Source organism: Chelon labrosus, assembly GCF_963514085.1.
Source record: "Chelon labrosus genome assembly, chromosome: 15".
NCBI classification, from domain to species: Eukaryota; Metazoa; Chordata; class Actinopteri; order Mugiliformes; family Mugilidae; genus Chelon; species Chelon labrosus.
The window spans coordinates 7,435,359-7,454,993 of record NC_140348.1 but is presented as its reverse complement, the minus strand read 5'-3'; the positions used below and the strand labels follow the sequence as shown (position 1 = coordinate 7,454,993).

The 19,635-nt window shown below is 42.4% G+C and overlaps 1 protein-coding gene across 1 annotated transcript in view; it reads right to left on the bottom strand.

Moving 5' to 3' along the window:
* Positions 1-10,006: 10,006 nt before the first annotated feature.
* meis1b (Meis homeobox 1 b) overlaps positions 10,007-19,635 on the bottom strand; it is a 75,804-nt gene continuing 66,175 nt past the window's right edge. The window contains exons 11-13 of the mRNA XM_084561683.1: positions 17,993-18,082; positions 17,009-17,106; positions 10,007-12,098 (exon numbers count right to left, since the gene is read on the bottom strand). Coding sequence (XP_084417809.1) covers positions 17,048-17,106; positions 17,993-18,082 — 149 coding nt within the window. The 3' untranslated portion in view covers positions 10,007-12,098; positions 17,009-17,047. The remainder of the gene's footprint in view (positions 12,099-17,008; positions 17,107-17,992; positions 18,083-19,635) is intronic.

Genomic DNA, 19,635 nt, shown 5'->3' with positions numbered 1-19,635 from the left:
GTCTGATTCTTGATTCTTGTTTTGTTTCAGAAAATATGAGTTTAATCATTTTGTGCACTAAACATCAAGAGATTAAACCTTTATTTCTTCTCAGTTTATGTCATGCACAGCTGAAACTGTTATTGTTGTTTTGAGGTCTATCATCTGGTAAATCACTCTACAGTCACATAAGAACATAAAAGTGAATCACTTTGATTTACTGTTTCATCCTATATTTTACTAGAATGAAACAATATTTTTTATTCTGGTTTCAGATAACAGATAAGTCATAGGGGAACTGTATTCATAGATTGCATTTTATGAACTGTGATTCCCATTGGCCTGACAATCGTCTTTTTATTTACATGTTTCTAAAGCTTACTGTAACTTATCGAAAAAGACGTACAGCTTCACCTCACACTGTTACCATTTGTACAATGATGACTGTTTGCATTTTAGCAAATAGCTTCCTGAAAGTTTCCTAGAAATCAGCTTGTTTCAAGTTTTAAGAAATTTAAAAATGAATAGGAGAGATTGCTAGACTAGAAACATTAAAGATTTTTATTATTATTATTTTAACACTTTTCAGTAAAGATTAGAAAAGACTAACTGCAACATATATTCACATTATGCACGGCTGCAGCAGAATCCATGCAAGCATTTAATTAAAGAAAACTAAACATACAATTCCCCTCTGCACACACAAATACAAATGAAATACTTTAGAACATTTTAAAGTATTTAAAAATATTCCTCATTTTAACAAAGAATATTAGCAAAAGTATGGCACTATTCCAACACAGATATGATTTTGTAATCAAATACAATGAGACCTCCTCATCACAGTAATTCCAAACCATAATGTGTATACTGTCATGTCTGTCATTTTTTGCAGAGGATACTTTGAAGAGGAATCTCTGAATCGACTTTAAAGTTCCCCATCCCACACATGTAAATACACAAACTGAGATGGCTACCAAGATTACCGTCTCACACAAGTGCTTCTTATTTACCCAGAAATTGTATTTGGCTCATTGGTATTCCATTTGGAGGTGATGACCCTGCTTATCCGTAGCCTAATACATTCAGCTGTGTTTTAGCCAGCTAACACTAACATACCTCCGCTTCATCCATCATGCAGCTCAACAATAGCCATGTCTTCAGCTCCTTCTGCACGGCTAAAAGCTTTTCATGCGAAACCTGCAGACCTGCTGTGTGTGCGTTGGGGGGGTTTGTGCATGCATGTGTTAAAGCTCGGGAGTATGTGTGCTTTTTGAGCGTGTGTGTGTGTGTCGTGGGGCCTGCAGCTCTTTTTTTAAACCTCTTATCAGATGGATGTGTTTGATATCTCCACTGCCAGGGATTTCCCACGTATACATAAACAGCCCCAGAAGCAGGTTGCGCCGGCAGAGGCTCATGATTGAAACTCTCAGATGTTTAGGAGTTCTGTTTCACTGCTCTTATGTCACCCACTTTGCAGTTCAATCTTTCCCCTAAGCTACATTAAACAATGTAAAACCAGTCGATGAAAAACGACCTTACATTAGATTTGTCTCTCTCGCCGAGACCGGCACTGGTTTATTTAAAAGCCGCATGACGGCTGAATGGAGGAGTGTGTGATCAGTGACGTGTACCCTGATGTCAAGATAGCTAGCCGTTTGCCCGCTCGGTGTCTCACGGGGCGGCAGCAGCCATTTGCATAACAAGCCGTTCCTCGTGACACCAACGCCTCGACAGATGTCAGGCTTGTGAGCAAAGTTGGTCATGTCTCTCCATCATTTCTGAGCTGATGTCAGCTTTGTTCTTTCTCCATTTTTGCCACAGACATCATTATTTTGAGGTCACCTGTCAGAGGCATCACTCGACACTCGTGTGGGGACACAATAGAAGGGGATCGTTTTAATGGATTGCTTCATCTTATATTTTATATTTAGCTTGAAGCTAAAAAATAAATAAATTGTAAGACAGATTTCTGTACTATTATGTAGAAAAATGAATAACTAATCTTTTAGAAAATACATCTCCATTTTTGAATTAGGCTGAATCTGGTTTTTGGAGATTCCTTTGTGTTGTAGTTGTAGATTAATTTAAAACACATTCCAGTTCTGAAACAATAAGGTTTATAACAGTGACTTGCAGCAGCAGCAGATTGATTGTTTTTATGATTCCATTGGTACTGGACCTAAAGTATGTCCACACACACTGACTACTTCACTACTTCATGATACATAAACAATTGAATTCATGCACTTTTCAACAATTGCATCCTGACTCGAAAGCCACCAAAAATGACATTTAGAAACCAAACTGGGGCTTGAGGCAGCCACAAGCGCCGCAGCCTCAACATTTCAAGCTCACAAGAAGAAAAAAAAAACTAAGAACAACTCAAACCCTCTCCTTCATATTTGGTTGGAATAGTAAGTGGCCATTGGTGCTCCCCGCTGTTTTACGTCACAGGGGAAACATCTTTATCAAGGCGTATATTATTCCAAAACACAGCTTCCTGCATGGAAACGATCCCCCGCCTCCCCCACCACCCGTCCTCAGTTCTCCTGCCTCTCTGATAGACTGCATTGCTTCTTATAAACTGTCCATGGCCCATAAATTGTGCCGCGCCGAACATAACGCTGCACAGTGTCGGGACACGCACATTCAGGGCCCCCACCTCCTCTCTCTCTCTCTCTCTCTCTCTCTGTCTCTCTATCTCACTCTCTCTCTGCTCTGGCTGAGATTTGCTTTGTCAATTGTGCGATGAGATCCTGGAGTTTAGAGAAAAGACAGGGAAAAACTGGCACGGGGGAAAGTTTTAAACATGCCATCTGTCAGTGAGCGAGTGTGTTATCATACACCTCTGCCAATGTGACAGGTATTTACTTTTTATATGGCATACATAACCCCGGCGTACTAGCTTTACTTGCATTTAATCGTGACAACGCCTTCTAGACAAAGTGAGGTGAAGGAGATTTTGAGCCACTCCAAGGGAGGAAGCCGGGGTAGCTGGATGGGTTTGTAAAGCGCTGGATCGCAGGAAGATGGTTATCCTTTTCACCGTGAATGTTGTGTTTTGCCATAATAGTAACCATGACAACAAAGGGCCACTGTTTGTTCCTCTTACAAATGGAAAGACAGTGTTTTCCTTCAACCACGATCGTTGTATAGAAACAAACATCCTGCATTTCAACCCAAGCTCTGATCTCGCTCTAATCTAAAGTAGTTTTTCTTGTAGCTCATATTCCGTTTTGAGGATGTGTTGCTTAAATTCTGATTTGTTTTAGATATGCAGCTACCACAAAACTCCACAAAACTCCAAATTATTAGGCGTTTCATTCTACTGCCTATAATGTGTTTGTGTCAAAGAGTACATTCTGTACACCAAGAACATATTACCTCAACAATCTTAGAGTATTCTGATTCACATTATGTTAGAGTGTCAAATAAAACACTTGAAATTATTAGTTAAAGACATGAGAAAGAGACCGAGAAGATCTTTTTAAAACCCTGTACTAATTCTTTGGGTGCAGATGACAATGAATAAAGTTAAGCAGGAATAGAAATTAGACTGTCACAGTTCTTACAGAAGTTTTTGACCACAAAACCACAAGGGCTATGATTAAAAAAAACAAAAAAAAAACACGTTGAACTAAAAAACTAAATTGAATGCTCAAAATACACATCAGACACCAAAAATAACACTTCTGTTACACTGGACATTTTAAGGAAATGAAAGAGCTGCAGCAAAGAGTCAGATTCCTTAGATCCGTAAAGATAAATGTGCAGACAGAACTGGCAAAGCTGGGTTTGAATTGGAGTGTGCAATCACAACAAAATCAACAATTACATCACAACAAAAACTATGCAGAAGGAAAGAGAGAGAGAGAGAGCTGTTGTCAGAGAGACTGAACGAAAAACAGTGATGGAAAAAAAGAAACTCCACTCAGAGTGCAACCAGTGTCTCTAATCCCTTGCACACGAGTCTGAACTTGCTGGAACTCTTAGAGTAATCAAACTTTTATCTAATTAGAGAAAAGTGTAAAGAACGTTGAATCACAGGGGATGGAGAAAAAATAGCCTCCATGCTGCAGAACACTGCATGTTTTTAACTGAATGTTAGGGTTAGTCCTTCTAATTTGTCCACAAATTAAATCTGAATTGAGGTTACGCTTAAATGACAAGGTCAAAACTGCTTTTATTCTTTATTAGAAGAGCTGCCCACACACACACACACACTCACACACAGACAGAGTTGCGGCTGCATTTCTAGCAGGCAAACGGAGACAAAACAACAGCAGAGATGAAGACGCACATTGTCACGGTTGGAGGGTGGAAACCAGTTGACAGGGTGAGAGCGCGTGGAGCTGACATTTTTCTTTCCCCATCACTGACGTGAGGCTGATGAATATGTGAGATGGGTGGCACATTCACAGCTTCGCTTCTATCAATTACAGTGAGAGCGTGGAGGGGAGATTTTCGCAAACTATTTCACTTTCCAGCTTTGTTTTGACCAGATTTCAAATGCAAATGTATCTCTGCTTTGAAAAAAAAAAACATCTGACTCCAATATTAACTGAATGACTATTTGAAATGAAAAGCATCTATTGTCTATTGTTTTTTTGCTTATAATTGGAACAGACTTGCATATTCTGGAGCTCTAGTGGTAGAAACATTTAAGAATTTATGCCTTGAACGTATCTTATATTACAGTAGATACATCCATCCATCCTATTATACAATTTAATACTTTTATAGAGCCCAGCAAACCTCTAAAGAACACTACAACAACCAAAAGCCTCTTGTGAGATTAGAGCATAGATTGATAGCCTCCATATATAAATGACCTAATGAAAGAAGTGGCTGGGGGCCAGTGCTTTATCAGTATTGTGCTGTGGCTGGAATTCGGCCCCTCTGTCCTGTCTCGACTTGCTTCCTCACTGTTTACTTTTGGAGGCCTAGCAGTCCGTCCCTGCAGCCGCTCAACGCCGCGACTGCGCAGAGAGAGGAAGCGGCACAACGAGTCCATCCGCAAAACCGGAGAATTAAAACTCACCCATGCCCCCCTGCATCAGCTAATTAATGAGAGCGCACCAAGACGCAAACCGGTTTGACGCACAGTAAATAATAATTCTAATAATCATAATAGGAAAACTAAATGATTATCTTGCACACAAACACAAATAATAGCGCTGTCCGGATTTGAGTCGCTTTTTCATGTTTCAGGGGATCAAATCTCTGGACGACATTGTGCAAAAGCAATTTAACTGTTGGATAAGAAAACGGGGGAGAGAGGAAAGATGACTATTATAAATGTGTATTTACTTTCATTTCAACACTTTACGAGCAATGAGCACATGAGCTGCAAGAATCTGACCTATTCTAATGTCCAGGAGGGGTGGACTGTGCTGAGCGTGTGCTTGAGGAGGGGGCGAGTCGCTGTCATTGGATCCGGCATCGCCAGGTGAGCAGTGAGGAGTCGACACCCCTCCACCCCTGCACCACTGGCTCTCCTGCCCTGCCTGGCGCTGCCAAGGTGACCTTCCACAAAGAGAGAGAGAGAGAGAGGTGGATATTCAGGAAGGTGCTGACAGAAACATCTCTGGTTATGAAGCAGCCGCGGTTTGCTTCTCTCCGCTGGAAAGGTGCGCTGCCAGCGGCGTCTGCCTCCCCGCAGCAGGAGCAGCAGCGCACCCAAGCTAAACACATGTTATCCCAAGCACCGGATGTCTCTGGTCATAAGCTGCAGAGAGGAGAAACACACCATGCGCCCGCAAGACATCCTGAGCTCGAGATTCCTGCTCTGAATGAACGGTGCATAGTTCCTCGTGTTTACCTGTTAGCCACTTGTATCTCTCTGAGTCAGGCTCTCTGTCACTGCCTGTGTCTAGCACACACTAGTACGCATGTCTCCAATTCCTGGCCCACACGTCCACACTCATACCTGCTGACAGGCCCCCCTTGTGCGCCATGACGCGCAGCGCGTTCACTGTAAGATTGCAGAACATCACTCGACAGCCGCAGCCATCGCCTCTTCCACAGAAACTAAATAAGAAGGTTTACACCGAGCCAGATTTTTTTTTCTCATATTACAGAACGTTTATTCTAGTGTATTCTAGCTTGTGAACTAATCCAAACATGCAAAGCAATCTTTAAAGCCGTCACTGAGCCTTTCTCGAGATAACTTTTTTGTAAAAGCAGAAAAACGTAGATTAAAAAAAAATCTCCTTTTTATTTTAGTTTCAGAAAATATTTATTTGTAGTTTTAAATTTTTATTTCGATATAGCTACTTTTTCTTTCTGGGTTTGTTGTGTGTTCAGAGTAAATCGTTTACAGTTTGGTTAAAAACTAAATAAAACAAAAACGTAGGCTAAATCAGAGTTAGGATTCAAAAATGAAAATGATTTTTTTTTTTTCTTTTTTTTAACATAATTTGTCTTTCCATCTCAAAAGACTGCATTCTGACCTCTTTATAAGTGATGATGTGCGCGATAAACGATTAGCTGAAGGTGGGGAAGTTACTCACGTCGAAGTAATTAGGTCGGTATTCCTTATGGTCGCTTGGAAAGGGAGAGTATCGCATTTAGTTTGACGCGGGGGCCTCAGTCAGCCTCTGAAACTGGATCTCATGACTTCATCCCCCCCAAACACGAGCCTCTGCAAAAGGCATCGTCTGGCGCTGATGCTTCATATCTCAGAAGTCAAAACTTTACGCTCCTCGGAGTCACTGTTTCTCTCCACGGAGCAAACAAAAATCACCTGGAACATTTTCTAACGTGAATCTTCTTTATTTGTTTCTCCTCACGCGCATCAGGTCACTTTGAATGAGGGGGGGCTTTGTTGTTATAAATATGTTTAATCATCACATGTTATATGACCACGAAGGACGGGTACCCAAAAGCCCAAATGTACGCTTTAATTGAGAATCTCATTTTTCAGACTTAATGGAATTAATAACATAACAATTAATCACGTTACTTTCACTCTCCTCTCTTTGCATTCCTATTTTTTATCTGCAGTGGCTTGGGGTTAAACAAATGAAACGAACTGTTCCCCTCCTCCTCCTCCTCCTCCTCCTCCTCTTCTTCCTCTCTCCTCTCTGTGAAACCTCAGAGGAGAGCAGACCAAACGTTACTTACCCCGAACGCAGAGAGGCTGCAGATAATGAGAGCCTGCTTGCATTAAATGGACAAACAGCAATCCGGCATCTCCTGACCCCTCGATGCTCCTCTCGGCTCCATTGATCATCCCCCCTTATGAGATAATGCAATTACAAACATCAATAAGGAGCTGCGAGGGGAATCATTATGTGGTGACAGTGATAAATGATGCTGCAGAAAATAGCGGGCTCCTCTCAAACAATCCGTGCGCCCAAGGGGCTTTTGAGGGCCGGGGCCCCGTCGCCAAGGAGACAGATGACATCCAAAATGGCCCCCGCTCAACAGCTTCTTCTTTTTCTCTCTCTCTTTCTCCTCACCAACAGATTTTTGTTTTCTCTCTCTCTGCTTTTTTTCCTCCTTCTTTTGTTTCAAAAGCAGCTGCCACGCGACGAGTTTTTTTGGGGGTGGGGGTGTGGGGGGGTGAAGTTTGTCATGCGAGGCGTTTGGAGACTGCAGTGCGATTCGCGTTGGCGTCAGTATTGATTTCATAAAGCAGCCAGATATCGGCATGTCACCGTGGATATATATGTATTTCCCGTGTAATGATTTTCGCTTTGGAAACTATGGAATATTGATTGGCCGAGTATTGTCTTGTTGAGCGCTCTTGTCAAACCTTTACTATTTCTTAGGTCAGTTTTTCTCTCAGATCGGACCTGGTAGGTGTGAAACATGATAATAAAAGAGCCCGGTATGGTCAGTCAACATGATGACCGACATTTAACTCCTGACTCTGTGAGGAGAGTGAAGGAAAATAAAACAATATGCAGTGATTTGATTTGGATCCACTTTTTCTATCTTTAGTTTAGGTCAGACATGCTATTTTTTTTTTTTTTTTGATCTGATTTATTAAAAACTTTTGGAGTTGCTGTATAAAATTATTACAATTTTAGAAATAAAATATCAGCTTGAATGACAGGTTCAAAAGACAAAAATAGTGAAGAAAATTACCGCATGGCAGCGTTTCTATTGGAGAAAATGTTGCATAGAATAAAGATTAATATCATTTTGAACTCAACACACATCGAGACACGCTTTGACTAACAGGCGTTCAGCAACCAGTAACAACCCGATTGTTTGGATTAATAAGCCTGCACATATAGCCGCCGAGATTTGTCGTGGCTTGCACTGTAGGACGCAACAAGAGGCGCACGGTTACTTGTCCACGTTCCCTGTTTGAGCCGTAAAGGCGCATAAAAGTTGAGAGAGGAGGAGGAGGAGGAGGAGGACAGGCCTGTCCGGGCACCTCCACTGCTCTGGAACACATTTCTGCTCCATTCATTACCCTGACAGTTCACTCCGCGGTCAGTGCGTGTTTGGAAGACAGAGAGGAGGCCTTCCACAACCATTAACTGCAAATTACGTTCTGACTTTCAGTTGTGGAAATTAGCTCAAGTCAGACTTCATGGTTTAAACGGCGGACGGTACAGTTAAAACGCAGCTTACGTTCACATCTCAGCAGCTTGAAATATAGGTCAGCTGTGGCAAAAATGTTCTGAAACGTACAAAATCCCAACCGTGTAAACTTTTTTATGTCTGATAAAATGGAGGACAGGTTGCACTGTCCCTCACAATGGAAACTGTATTTATACAGATGTTAAAAAATGTATTAAATCACTTAATATTTAATCAAGCACTCGGTAACTGAAACACTGACTATAAAATATAAAAAAATGGCAAAAGAGGGAGGGATAATTGAAGCAAATTATTTAATTAATTTAAATGAATCAAATGTCTGTTGATTGTAGAGGAAAGATGTCACTGGTGTGTTTTAAGAGTTTGGTACTATATCATTACTGAAATAAATAATTCAGTGACAGTTATCTCTGACAATTATTTCGGAAAACCTAACACATTTTAAAATAATGTAATAAAATTAAATAAAATAAACATGTATTTTATTTTATTTTTACAAAGTAAAAGGATGTGTAAATAAATAATTAGTTTTAAATCCGCTTTTGCAGCGCTCTTGTTTGGTGCTGGCAGACACGTCTAAGCTTTTCCACTTTTATCAAATTGCCCAAACGCGTTTTATGGCGTTTTACGTCCGTGCGTAAAAGGAGACGTGGTGCTGTGCGCCGTCTCCAAACGTCCCTGCCCCGGACAGTTACCAGGCCTCCCTAAAGAGGGCAGTCAAGCATGGGCTTTCTCCTCTGTCTCCACAGCTCCCAGCGGCCACGGGCTGAGGAATTCACATTTCACAGCCTCGGATTTTGCAGCCATGGTGGAGAGGCGAAGCAATTAAAACGTCGCCTGGGTTTTTTAAGAGCATGTCTTTTTTTCTGCCGCTTCTTTAGTGTAAATAGCATTCATTTCAGCAAAGGCAGTAAAAACACAATAGTTGCTCGGAGGAGAGATAGATATAAAGAAGGGTAGAGTATTGATTTATACGCGTATATTGTTATGGATAAAACAGACTCCCTCTTGTTCGCTGGTTTATAAAAAAAAAAAAAAAAAAAAAAAAAAAAAAAACACCACGAGGCTGACTTTGGGATTCGGGGCTTCTATCCGAAATGTATCAATTAGACAAAACGCGCTCGGCTCTTCTCCTCCCTGTCTCCTCATTCGGCTCAGCCTCACCCTCATGAAGTGCAGAGTATCCCGGAGACAAGCTCGGCTGCAGAGCGCCGGGCTTCAAGCGGAGCTCTTTGACTGCGGGCAACAAGGCGTGAGGGAGAACTAATCTTCCCATTTACACGTTTGTAGCAATTTTACCTAAATGAATTTTAATGCTAAATGAAGGATAATTCGCTTTCTTGCCGAGTCCCTCTTTCCTCGCTTCCCCTCTATGTGTGAGAAAATGACACCATAACGCATGCATTAGCTGCACATTTTCCGCAGCTAGGGGAGGAAGGTTGACTTAAGTTCATGTTAAGTAGAAATGGACCCCTGCTTTCTACAGGGCCCGTTTGTAGAAACGTAAACGTGTTTGTGGCTAATTTAGCTTTGCAGCAGCTTATTAGCAGAATACTTGCTTTTTGTCCAAGCTAAAAATGTGTGTGATCCTGTATGTCATACCTGTGTCTCAGGAATATAATGTGAGACTAGTTGGGAGTTCTGTTATTTGAACAAAAAAGTATTTATTTACAACACAGATGTACATATATACCCTTCAAAGTAAAAGCATAAGAAACATGACTTGTCTTCAAAGGAATTTAAAAGATGTGCGTAATACATGTTTGAAGCAATGGATAATGGAAGCATTGATAACACACTCAAGCACATATGCACACACACTCATACAGGCATGTTCCCCCTTACATGCACACCGCCACACACACACAGACACACACACACAGTGACTTTTACATTCTCTCCTGTCTGTTGATCAGCATTACATCATCTGGTTAAATCAAAATGAATGGACTGTGGTATAAATGGTGTTTTCCCATAGCCTCTGCCTCTCCCTGTTATCAGGCCGCATCAAACGATGAGGGGAAGAGAATCCATTGGCCATGCGAGTGCTCAGCCATGTGACATAAAACACATCAATAAGACACTGGAATAGACTTTCAGAGGCCCTCAATCACAGACGTACATGGAGGAAAAAAAACAGGAAACAACATGTTTGTGTGACACACACTTGTAGTTTCCCATCCACAGTGATTTTTTTAGATTGTGAGTGTTGTGTATCATGTTTGTTAGCCTTGTTGACGACTACGTTATGTGTCTGTTCTCATGACTACAAAACAGATAAAACCATAAATTGTCACATGGATATCGGATTAAAAGCCTTGCAATCCAAAATGTTAAACTCGAGAAACTGTGTTTAGTTTGACGCCAAACAGTAAAATAATTTTCGATACCAATAAAAAATCACTACCGGTAGAGGAGCATATAATAAACTGATATGAAAATATTAAAAATCACCGAAATTGGTGTTGCAAGGTGTAGACAAACTGCAGTCGGCGTGTACTGTATGTGAAGGGGCCACGTGTACGGCTTGTTTTAAAAAAAAAAAAAAAAAAAAAGCACATCTGAATCACCATCACTCTCTTTTATAATCCAAATAAAGGCCTGCGAGAAATGACAAACTTATCAAATTGTTCATTTATTCACTTTTTTCTTTTCTTTTTAAAATGCAGTGAGATTCAATGCAGGGAGGGGCAGGAGGTCAAATTTGATGGAGAGTCTGCACACACACACACACACACACAGTGTGGAAAGAAACCAGAAAAAAAAGGGCAAAAAAGTTCACATCCTTTTTTAAAAAAATCTATTAGAAACAACATAATATGCAGAACAATACAATAGCATTTACAATACTTAAATTCCCAGTTCTTGTGAGAGTCCAGCGTAATTTTACATCAGTATACAGTATATTTTCTTTCTCCACTTGCTTCCCAAACTAGGGGTTGATATAGTTATACTTTTAATTTCTTTTCTCTTGCTTTCCCTCCTTCCAGGTTTCAATCCACTATATTTTTAAAGGGCACCTCTTTTGCTTTGTCAGTGTCCTGTCAGGTACAGACATTGGCTTCTCTTTGGTCCAATTCCATCGTCCCAAAGAGTGGAGTGCTCCTCACAGGAAGTCTCTTTTGCTTGCCAAAGAGTCAAGATTAAATCATCGGGTGCAGATTTGCTGAAGGCAAATGACCCAATGTGTCTCTTGTGTGTCATCTTGTTCGCAATCACAATCACTTTAATGGAGGAATCCATGTGAACCTAGTGGGCAGTGTCAAGGAGGCGAAGTCTAGTGCCCAGCAGAGAAGAAGCAGGAGTCTCTCGGGGCGGGGTGGTCATCTGCCTTGGGTGAGGTTTGATATTTTGTGCATCACCTTTGCTGGGTACATAGATAAGGACTGTAGGCAGCCGTAGAAGGTTTCCATGTTGCAGATATCGGCCGAATAACTTGCAGTTGGATCTTAGTGGTGAACAGAGCCATTGCTGTTGGTTGTTTTCATCAGGAAGTCCTGTTCCTTAGCTCCATTGCTCTCTGTGAGACACATGATCCCCTGGTTTGCCCTGCGGTTCTGAGGAAAGAAGATATCAGAATGGTTGATCAGTGATCAGTTTTGCACAAGAAAATTTGGCAAACCCACTGGAGGCGAGGGTTTATTCTCAAATGAATCAGTACCACAACAACTCTTAAATCCAGAAGTTTTCACACAGGTTGGAACCTATTCAAAGGTCAGCCATTACAGTGCTATATATATAATCTCAATGCATAAAGTTGAACACATTTTAAAGACGGCCTAGCCGTGCAAATATTATCAAGATCTGTGCATCTTGGCATATTGTCTCCACCATGGGGACAGAAAGCATTTAACTGCAACAGAAAACAATTCAATGAGTTGCATGTCATTAATCATTCATTAAATACAACAATAGATCACGATTGACTTCAGAAAGCAGACTCTCATGTTACACTTTCATGCTGATAGCACATGAACATCGTAGCTAAGCAGTACAGTACTGGCAGCCAGTAGTGGCGACTACTGCATACCCACTATAGTGTTAATGTGGGTCAGAAAACAGACCAGATCCTGCCCTTCTCTAATACAGTGTGGATGTAGGAGAGAGAGAGGGCGACACAGAGCATCGCTGGGTTTAGTCAGTTAATCCTACACCCTCAGTAATGCTACTTTAACAGTAGGAGAGGACTTAGAGACCAAACACACATGATCGACTTGAAGTGATACAGAGGTCTAGTGCTTAACATTTCCTGGATAATCTGTTTAACTGGGCTACAAGGAAACTTAAATTTAGCCTTTGCTTTATCTTTTATTTCCCTCAGCATTTGACTATGTAAGTAGAGCCATCTCAGGTCAAGCAGCAACGTAACATACAGTTTAGTTGTGTTTTAAGGCTGATTACATATAAACCAAAAGTACCTAAACCCGTTCAGCCTACCATGTGCCATCAAACCTGTCCAAACAGTGAAAAATGTAAAGCAATCCATCTCTATCCTGTTCTCTCCCTACATTCCCTCCTTTAAAGCCAACAATAGCCATCATCTATCTCTGCAGGTGGAGAGTCACCGCTGAGGAATCGTGGCCATTGTTGTCAAAACCAAAGAGGAGAGGTAAGGCTCAAAGCCGCCTGTCACCTGAGAGCGCCCCGGGCCCGTCCACGTGTTCGCCACACACACAAGAGGACCACTACAGGCAACACAAAGGCCGGCAGGGAAAAAGACAAGGAGGTGCATCGGGAGGGGGACAATAGAGGAGCGAATGCAAGGGCCCCAGTTTGTTATTCCCCTCATCCATCACTTTTCACTTGGGCAACTGAAGAGAGACGATGCGCTATTGAGTTAGCCATGCTAGATTCATTTACCTGGCTTTCAGAAAGGTTTTCACAACCTTTCCACTGTGAAACACAGCCCTATAACAAACTGAGCCATTAGCAATGCTAGCTTAAATGCAGCATAGACCTGCGTTCAAGGTTAAAAGAATGACCAATTCATTTCCATAAAGAGTTTTGTACACCTTCAGAAAAGCCAGAGTAGAAGTCACTGTCTGATTGACAAACGCCACAACACGGACATGTATCACTAATAACACGCCTAAATGAAGGAATCAACAGTCTGTTCATCTGTTGATTTACTACTTTAACTTGTTTGGGTTGTACATCTACTCTCGGTTAATGAAACGTCCTGATTACTGCAGTAAATCCATGTCAAGACTCTAATAAATGCTATGTGTGCTTGAAAGAGCACACATAGCTAACAAGGTTTTTCCCTTAATAAGCCAATCAATACATTGAGCTGTAAGCCTCATTTCTTAGACTCCAAGGGGGATTCTAGAGGGGCCAAATCAACAGGGACATTCACATGGACAATACAAGGGGGCACAAAATCCCCATTGGGACCTGATTTTCTTTTTTTTTTCCAGTGTTCGTTAATAGTAAAAGTTCATCCACCAGAAAAATAAGTTGAGGGTGGGGGGTGATAGAGAGATTGGGGGTGAGGGAAGAGATCTTGACCTCTCAGCAGAAGGTTAACAAATTTGTGCTTAATGATTGGAGCAATGAATCCTGGGACAAAGGGTCTCCAGCCGAGGCTGGCAGCCAAGGGGTTACAGGCAGCGTTCACTCAAGCGTTCTGCCCGACATTTTGGGAAAAGCTTGGAGTGGGTAGGGCCAGAAAGAAATTCCATACGCTCTCCGCCATAATTAATTCTTCCACCCTGTGATAACTATTGTCCTGAAACTGAAAATTACAGTTTTCAGGGGCCACCCCCGGCTAATTTTGTGGAAGAGGGAAAGCAGTGGAGAGGATGAAGGGAAAGGGGGTAAGGGTCATCCGAGAGTCACTCTCGTCACTATCAAAGGCTCAGCTCGCTTCTGCTTCAGTTGCTGGGCTTCATCTCTGCTGACAGGTGCATTGTTTCGCAAGGGGATATAAGCTCCGCAATCATCATTGGGTGGAAAGCATAACGCTCTTCACTAAGCAGGACTAATTGGCTTTAGTTTTAACTAATGTTGCAGTGTGACTGCTAGGCACACCTTCTGTATCAAGGCTCAGTACTCCCCAGCACAATAGCCGCTCAATTTAGCCCTGCGGTAACAAAATCTCGACTCTGCTAATGAAAATTGCTTATAAAATATAATGAACCTGTGCTCTCTTAATCAAATAAGATAACCGTTTCTCCCCCTCACGTAATAACCTATTAATTTAATTGGTCATGAAAGAATATAACACATCACTTACATTTAATTGACCTAGAAAGGAAAGTAGCAAGAGAGAGACAAGCTAGCAGTGAGCGACGGCTAGCTGATGAAGCTGTAAAGAAACGACTAGTTGTGAAGGAGAGTAGATGTATTTCTGTCACCATCCCTCCACCAGATTCTCTCTTCTCCATCCCTCCTCCTTCTTCCTTCTTCCCCCTTTAACTCCCTCTACCCCTCCCTCTTATCATTTACTCTTCTTCTCTCGCTCGCCATCTCTTCATCCGCCCCTCCCTCTTTCTGTCTGCCTCTCTCTCTCTCTTTTTTTTCCTCCTCTGTCTACTCGTCTTCTCTGCGCTTTGCCCGTCTCGCAGAGGATTCCTCTGGTGGCCCAATTACGAGATTCAGCAGGCAAATTGAGGCTGTTTAAAGCAAGGTCTGCTGGGAAGGCTAGCAGCTGCTGGAAAGAGGCTGCTTGGACACAGCGAACCAGCCCTCATGTTTACACGCTCGCACATAAACACAGACGCGCACACTCGTCTCGTTCTGAAGCACAGTCTATCTATTAGCATGTCTCCTTGCATTTCAAACCTGAACGATTCCATTCGATGTCAGGTTTTCTGTCTTTGTTTTAGTTGTGGACATTTGTGAAACGGAAACAAGGGTGGCGCATTTTCACTATGGCACACATACACACGCACGTGCATTGTGTGGAGGGTTAATGGTCTCTATTTTTGTAAACTGAATAAGTCAAATCCATTGGTCACACCTCTGGTGATGGCATATTTAATTTGGATCTAGTCAATTAGGCCCAGCTAAGCTCCATACCCTGCTGGCTACCTCCTCCATTTTGCACTAGTTTGTGTCCCCTCCCTGTGCCAGGAGTAATCCTATTACCATACACACACATGCACATATATACACAGTTGTACGGACATGGAGTCATGCACACACCTGCACATCAGTACATTCATGTATTTCACATATAAATGTTATGTGTGTATTGTACACATTTAGCCATAAATGCATAGGGACACACAAAAACTGTGATGTTTCGGTACGATTGGACCCATAGCCACTTTATACACACTGTGCACTGTGACAACACCAAGCCTGTATACATCCAGAATTATGTGGGAGTCTGTTTGGCCCTGGGGCGAGAGAGAGCAAGAGAGGAGAGAGAGAGAGAGAGAGAGAGAGAGAGAGAGAGAGAGAGAGGGAAAAAGAGAGGGGGAGATGAGGTGAGAGAAAGAGAGAGAGGCAGAGAATTATAAAGAAACAGAAAAAGGTGTAGTGTGAAATAGATGGAGGAGGAAAATTGACAGTGAGAAAAACCACAAAGAGGGAGTGAGACAGAGCAAGCATTAGAAAGACAGGGGGTGGTGGTGGTGGTGGTGGTGTCTTCTAGCTGGTTAGTGTGTGTATTAATGTGGCTCATGCATCAACAGCAACCCGGCAGATTTATGACACTTAAGGGGCGCTCACTTCTCTCCCTCTCTCCGTCTCCTTGCACCAGCGACGACTGCTTACATTTTTGCCAATCAGTCTGTTGCCATAGCAACGTCCTACCTGCCCCCCCCAGTCCCCCACCCCATCTCACCGCCCACCTCCTGTCCCAACCCATCCCCACCTTCTTTCCTTCTCATCACCCCTCCTCTCTCCCTACTTTATCCCATGTTTAATTTAGAAAAATATATGTGTACAGAAAATGCGTTTCAGTTGTTAAAAGATTTACACATAACATATTTTCTTCATTGATTATCATCAATATTTGCCACATTGATGCATTTTTTTGTGCATTGTCTGTTTTTGCCCCTCTGCCTTCCCTGTTCCTGGCTTTCTTTTCATTCCTGAGACCTTCTTTTCTTACCTCCTCTGCCTGATAGAGAGAATGTTTAGTCCTGTAGCTATTGGATATGTGAGAGAGGGAAGCAGCTACACACATGCACATATACACACACACACACACAGACACATTACATACACAAAGAGTTACAAGGTTGTGATCAAAGGCTCTTATCACCAAGCCGAGGGTGGGAGAGTTAGACAGACAGTAACAGAGGAAAATCAGCCTGGGAAGAACAAGAGCCGCTTGTAACACAACTAAGAAAAAAAAAATTATTTCCAAATACATGAATCTAAAAGTCTTTAGAGGGGCACATTTTTAAATGAACACCTGCCATTGCCTTCACAGCATTATAGACACACCTCTGCTGATCTGGAAAGTTACAACAAATGTAAGTGTTCGTCAGTGTGTATACAAGTGTGTACTTACTTCCTCCTTTGTGTTGTGATTGGCCGGACCGAGGTGGGGCTACATGTAGTGCCACTGACCTTCCATGCCCATGTTCATGCCCATTCCACCCATTGGTCCTGAGAAACACGTAGAATTTAGTGAAACGTGATAAAATGGTTCGGGAATCTAATGCAGTCACGTATGTTACATTTTATTTACTAGTTTTTTAAATTAGGTTCTTATGATGTTATAATGACCAGGGAATTGTTGACAAAGTGAAACACACAGCTAAGTACCATGATGGTTTTACTGTGAAACTAATTTGACAGACAACATAGCAGCCGAGCATGCTGGATCTGGCAGGGTTAGGGGTGTGAAGGAGGTGAGGAGGGGTGAGGGGTGGTTAAGTCGCCCTGCAGTTTATCCAAACCTGCTGACTTTGGGTGGAGGGAGAGATAGGGTTAGAGACTTGAGAGAATCCCAGAAAACAGGGGATATAGGAGGAGGAGAAGAGCTTAAGGACAAACTCTGGGATTAGACCTGATGGCGTGAGAGAGAGGGACTGAGAGCGAGGGAGTGGGAGTGAGGAAGGAGATGGTTGTGTAACGTGATTGACCACACCTGTTCTGGTTTGTGCAGTCAGGGAGGGGGAGGTAGTTGTGCGCGCGTGTGTGTGTGTGTGTGTGTGTGTGTGTGTGTGTGTGTGTGTGTGTGTGCTATCTGTTTCTTGTGTTTGAGGGTGCTCATACTGCACAGCTTACATCTAACCTACTGCACAGCAAACATATAGCTCCCACTAAGTGCTTGTGCGTGAGGAAAGAACAAGGAGCCACCAACAGGGCAGATACTGTATGCACCTTAAGAAACTGTTAAACATGACTAAAGAGATGAACCAGAAGAGAGAGAGTTGGCGCAAGACTCAAGAAGACAAAGGCACAAAAAATGAGTTGACAGCAACAAGCAAAGAAAGACAAGAAGAGCGAGGGATGAAAGGAAGGGACAGACACGCAGAGAAAGCCTTACCAGGTGGTCTGATTCCCATGTGCTGCTGGCCGTCCATGACGAAGCCCCCCATCGGCTGGCCATCTGGATTGTAGGGAGCTCCTTGACTTACTGTGGATGGAGGAGAAGACAGGGAGGGAGGGATGGAGGGATTGGAGGGAGGGTACAGAGTGGTCAATTAGTGCTTTTAATTAAGGCTCAGTGGCCGAAGCAGGATCATCTGTTGGCTGATGCACGCACAGGAAGCTCCCGTTGTCTTTCAACGTCATTGTGCTCCATGTCTCTGCAGTAGGCTCTCCACTGTAAGCCCCTGGTAGACTTTAATGCGTCTAAATTCTCTAATAGGGATTGGACTGAGAGTTCAACACACACTATGGTACACTTAAGGTACACAGGGGCTTTTGTTTTAAAAAGAGATTTGAACCATCTGGAAGGGGTGACAACCGTTTTTACAGGATGGCTGATTACAGACTAATGTAACTTGTTAGCATAACTGGAGTATATAATAAAAATCATTATATTAAACTACATGGCATACAGTTTACCCCACTAAGTGGCTTTAAGCTTCTTCATCATCCTATTTCATACTATCACACAAATTGTTTAGTAGCTTATTTCCACTCTAGTTGATGTGTACGCTGAAGTGAAACAGTCAAGCCAGTTTTTAAGGCTCCACCATTCATTCATAAAAATGTGAATACTCATGATGCATCCCTTCATAAACATTTCTGCAAACTTCCACTTACACTCTGGCCTACATATAAGATTTAGTAAATGGAGTGTCTATGGTTTGTACCTTTCTCACTAAGAGAACATGGCAACAAACTCCTGAAGTACAACCTGGAAAGACTTTATATATTTTCATGCAAAACAATGCTGCTATTTAAAGTTAAGACCTCAGTTTCCTACTACTTCACTACTTGAATACCCCATAATGGCACTTAACACTGCAATGTTTTAAACATGATTGCTGCTCCCATCAATGTATAATTAAATACACGATCAAAGAACACAAATGAACTCCAGCCAAGGCTCTAATCAGGTTCCTTTTGTGACAACAATAAGTCATTCTTTCTGACTGGCCTCAGAATCTGCTCCTACCTAAATGCTTTATCTAATAAATACTGCCTATAACTGAGCACCGACGATAAGTGAAACCTGATAGGGTCCCTATTTTTTGCTCGCCTCCATTGTTCTGCTCTCATAGAAATCCACTTACCTTCGATTTAGGCTGTTTGGGGGTCAGTCAAGCAAAAGCAAGACCTCGGCCCCACTGAATGCCTTTGAACTTTACTGCGCCCCTAATGCCACCCTGACCTCTGACCCCTATTACAGGTAATAAAGTTTACGGCAGTCCAAACCAAGCCATGCACCAGGGGGACCGCTCACTCACTCCCTTCGCTCCATGAAACAGCCGCAAATAGGGTTGAGGGAGGGTGTTTAAAGTAGTGAGGGGGGCGGTTGGGTAAAAACAGGTCTGGAGCCAAAAAGCCAAACAACGGTCACCCAAAAAAAGAAACGGGCGTAGTTGTCTGTATGTTATGGTTTGAGCCAGGGAGGAAGGATTGAGTGTTTTTTTTTCCTTTGCTTGGTTGGTAAAGGGGGGAGGAATGGGTTAAAAGCAAACTTCACTGAGAACACAGCTAGTTTTATTTACGGGATAG